At 32.2% G+C, this 3,417-nt stretch overlaps 1 protein-coding gene across 1 annotated transcript in view; it reads left to right on the top strand.

The window, feature by feature from the left end:
* Positions 1-2,183, top strand: part of LOC102681623 (agrin) — an 18,069-nt gene extending 15,886 nt beyond the window's left edge. The window contains exons 5-9 of the mRNA XM_006611691.2: positions 45-215; positions 301-465; positions 569-691; positions 920-1,096; positions 1,180-2,183. Coding sequence (XP_006611754.1) covers positions 45-215; positions 301-465; positions 569-691; positions 920-1,096; positions 1,180-1,411 — 868 coding nt within the window. The 3' untranslated portion in view covers positions 1,412-2,183. The remainder of the gene's footprint in view (positions 1-44; positions 216-300; positions 466-568; positions 692-919; positions 1,097-1,179) is intronic.
* The last annotated feature ends 1,234 nt before the right edge of the window (positions 2,184-3,417 follow it).

Below are 3,417 nucleotides of genomic sequence, written 5' to 3'. Positions count from 1 at the left end.
TTTTTTTTTTTTTTTTTTTTTTATATACCTGATCGATCGTTTAGCAAACACGTGTTCGAGGTGCCGATGTCATATTGCGTGTCGCTCGAGCGGACATCTGGCGGCCAAACCAACGCTTGTCCCTTGGATTGCAAAAACGAGCCAGAAGTGCCAACCTGTGGATCAGACGGGAGTATATATAGGAACGAATGTGAGATGCAAATGCTTAATTGCGGGTTAGTGTGGCCAATTTTAATAAAATATTATATAATATTGTGTTTATAATTTAAGTTATTTAATTTTCTGTGTTTCATTTCTCAGGCAAGCAAGAAGAAAGGTGACAGTAGTAGATTTTGAAAAATGTAAAAACCGTTTGACTAAATGCACGAAACAGCAGCAAAGATGCGGAAACGATGTGGATCCAGTTTGCGGAAGCGACGCGAACACGTATCCGAATCAATGTCATTTAAATGTGGCAGTATGCTTGTAAGTCGTAAGAGATAATTATTTCTCAAAGAAGATCCATTCAAAGATAAATAGTTGTAGATTAATCGTTGATTCTTGACACGTTGTTATCGTTGCCTTTCAGGAAGGGCATTCAATTGGCTCACGTTGGAGAATGTACGACCTTGAAGGAAACCGAACAGTGCCCCGAAGATTGCAGCGAGGTACCCGAGGAACCAGTTTGTGGAAGCGATGGCAACGTTTATCGGTGATTAAGAATGTTATTTAAATTCCAGGCCATTTGCCGTTTCAAGACTCTTTCCTTTAGGAAATTGCGAATCATAAATTATTTTGTTTATTGCAAAAAAAAAAAAAATGAACTTTCTTCTTTTCGCTATCATTTTTATATCATTCCATTCTTTTGACAAATATATTTTTCTTTAATGTTAATTTTTAATATTAATCACATTTATAAATCATACTCGTATGTTTTTAGATCTCTTTGCCATCTACGACGCGAGACATGTGGTCAGAGGGTGGTTCAAGTGCCAGCGCAACATTGTCGTACTACCGCGCTTTGCAATCAGATCTGTAGCGGAGAACGTCAATTTGTTTGTGGTTCCGACAACAAACTTTATCGTAATGAATGTGAAATGAAAAGGGACAATTGTGGGTAAGTAATAATTGCGTTTTTGATCGATTAAGTAGATGAAATGTTTAACGCATTCAGTAATGATAATTAAATGTTCCATTTAGGAAACACGTGTATGTAGTGCCCATGAAGAGATGCGTACAAGGCTTCTTATTCCGTGGTTGTCAAAAAATTTGCCCACCTTATTATGACCCTGTTTGCGGTACCGATGGTATGACCTACAGCAATGAATGTTTTCTGGAAATCGAAAACTGTCGCAGTCGAAGTATAGTCACGAAGAAGTATCATGGCGTATGCGGTCAACCAACTGAAGAACCTAAGAATTATTTATATTAGTTTCATGGAATTCGATCTATTTACATTTTTGTTGTCTCCTTTTCTATCTCTTTTTCTCTCCAAAAAAATATTCTCTTAAAAATGATCGATATTATTTTATATAATCGAATCAAATTTTTCGAGTAATTTTTATATCTGTTCTTTTTTGAAATGGAATTTTAATATTATTCTCTCTTTTCGAGAAAAAAATTATTCGACCGAGATTGAATTCTATTAAATTGCTCATTTGAACAACGTTGCAATTCGTAGATAAGTGATTTTCACGATACGCATTTGACAGCCCTTATCGTACGCGCAAGTATCCATGAATTATCAAATTTTTATATTTATTTCATATTTTTTATTCATTGAAAATGATGGATTCTTGCACGATACATATATTTTACATTCATAATAGGAATTTCGCAAATCATGCGTTTGTGTAATTCGTTCGACATCTTCGCACATTACTCGCTGATTAATTCATTTTTATTTATTTTAGTATTATTCTTAATTATCATATCATCCTTTCATCATTTATCGCTAATACTACATAACATGAATAGTTCCAAAATACATTTATATTCCAATTATTATAAGAAAGTACATATTTAATTATTATATGTACGTATATCCCTCTTTCTGACATGTGATTGTTTATACCATAATTATCTTATCATTGTATACTTTTATTTATTCAATCAAACATTTGACAATCCTTTTTGTATCGATATTAATATACATGCTTCAAATGTCAATAATAAACTATATATGGATATTTTTAAGTAAAAAATAATATAATTATTCAATAATATTCTTTACGTCGATAAAATAATTATCAAAATAAGCGACAATAGATAAATAATTTAATTTGAAAAGATATTATGCATGAATACTGATAGATGGCGTTAATATTTACATCGATGCGATTGCCGCAAGATGGCAGTAATATTCGCTGATATTGACAGGTGCTGAAGGAATATGGCGGCCAGTGTTTACGACAACTGATCGAAACCGATCGAATTTACGGATGAGTCGTGTGCTTCGCGTATTATTTACGATTTTTCTCCCGACACAGTGTTTTCGTTGATCTTTGAATTGTATGCCAAGCATCTGTCTATTTTTCGTTAAAATAATTGAGTGTAAAGTTGATCCGATTAGTGAAACGAGCTTCTCGATCTTGAAAGTTTGAGATCAGGTGGTGGATTTGTCTTTGATACAGAAGTGCTTCCGAAGCGGATCACTGGAATATTACGGAATTCGTCGTTATCGTAAGTACCGATAATTAATCCTTATTTTATTTTTGATCGGACAATTAAAGGATCGTAATAAAAATAAAATATAGTCAGTTAAATAATGTGTGGAAAACTTTGATAAGCGAAAGACAGAAGTGGCCATCTTTGAGCCTCCCTGTGTGTTAGTTACACCGGCGAAAAAGGATCACGATTACACGAATCGTGTTACATAAAATGATGCTGCTGTCGGATGACACATGGAATGCCTTGAATAATCATTATATGAGAGAAAGGTTTTCCTTCTTCCGTATCTTACTATCCTATGTATCTTGTCTTTAATCTATGCGTATAATCCATCAAATACATCGAATCATTTTCTATTTATCTTTATTTTCGATTTTTCGATATTGGTAAACTTTCATTCGAATGTTTAATTATATATATAAAAATAGGTCATACTTTAATCTCACCGAACCATAATCTATTTTAATGTATTTTAGTTTTTTATTTTTATATGAGAAGGAAAAGGAATATTATGTTATTGTTATAATTTATTTCGATAACATGAAGAATACATGAATATTAAAATATTGATATTGTATGTCCAATTAAAAAATCATTAAATCGAATCTATGACAAACGGATACATATGCCAAATATTTTGAGATGCCAATTTTTACAATATTCAAAATCGCGCGTTTTCATAAAATTACAATTGCAGAGTAGAAAAATTGTTTGATATAAACTGCAAACGTATTGTTAATTATAATCTCTTGATATATTTATTTTCAT

This window comes from Apis dorsata, unplaced genomic scaffold (assembly GCF_000469605.1).
Source record: "Apis dorsata unplaced genomic scaffold, Apis dorsata 1.3 scaffold_92, whole genome shotgun sequence".
NCBI lineage: Eukaryota > Metazoa > Arthropoda > Insecta > Hymenoptera > Apidae > Apis > Apis dorsata.
The sequence above is the reverse complement of the archived record's forward strand: the minus strand, read 5'-3'. Positions and strand labels throughout refer to the sequence as shown.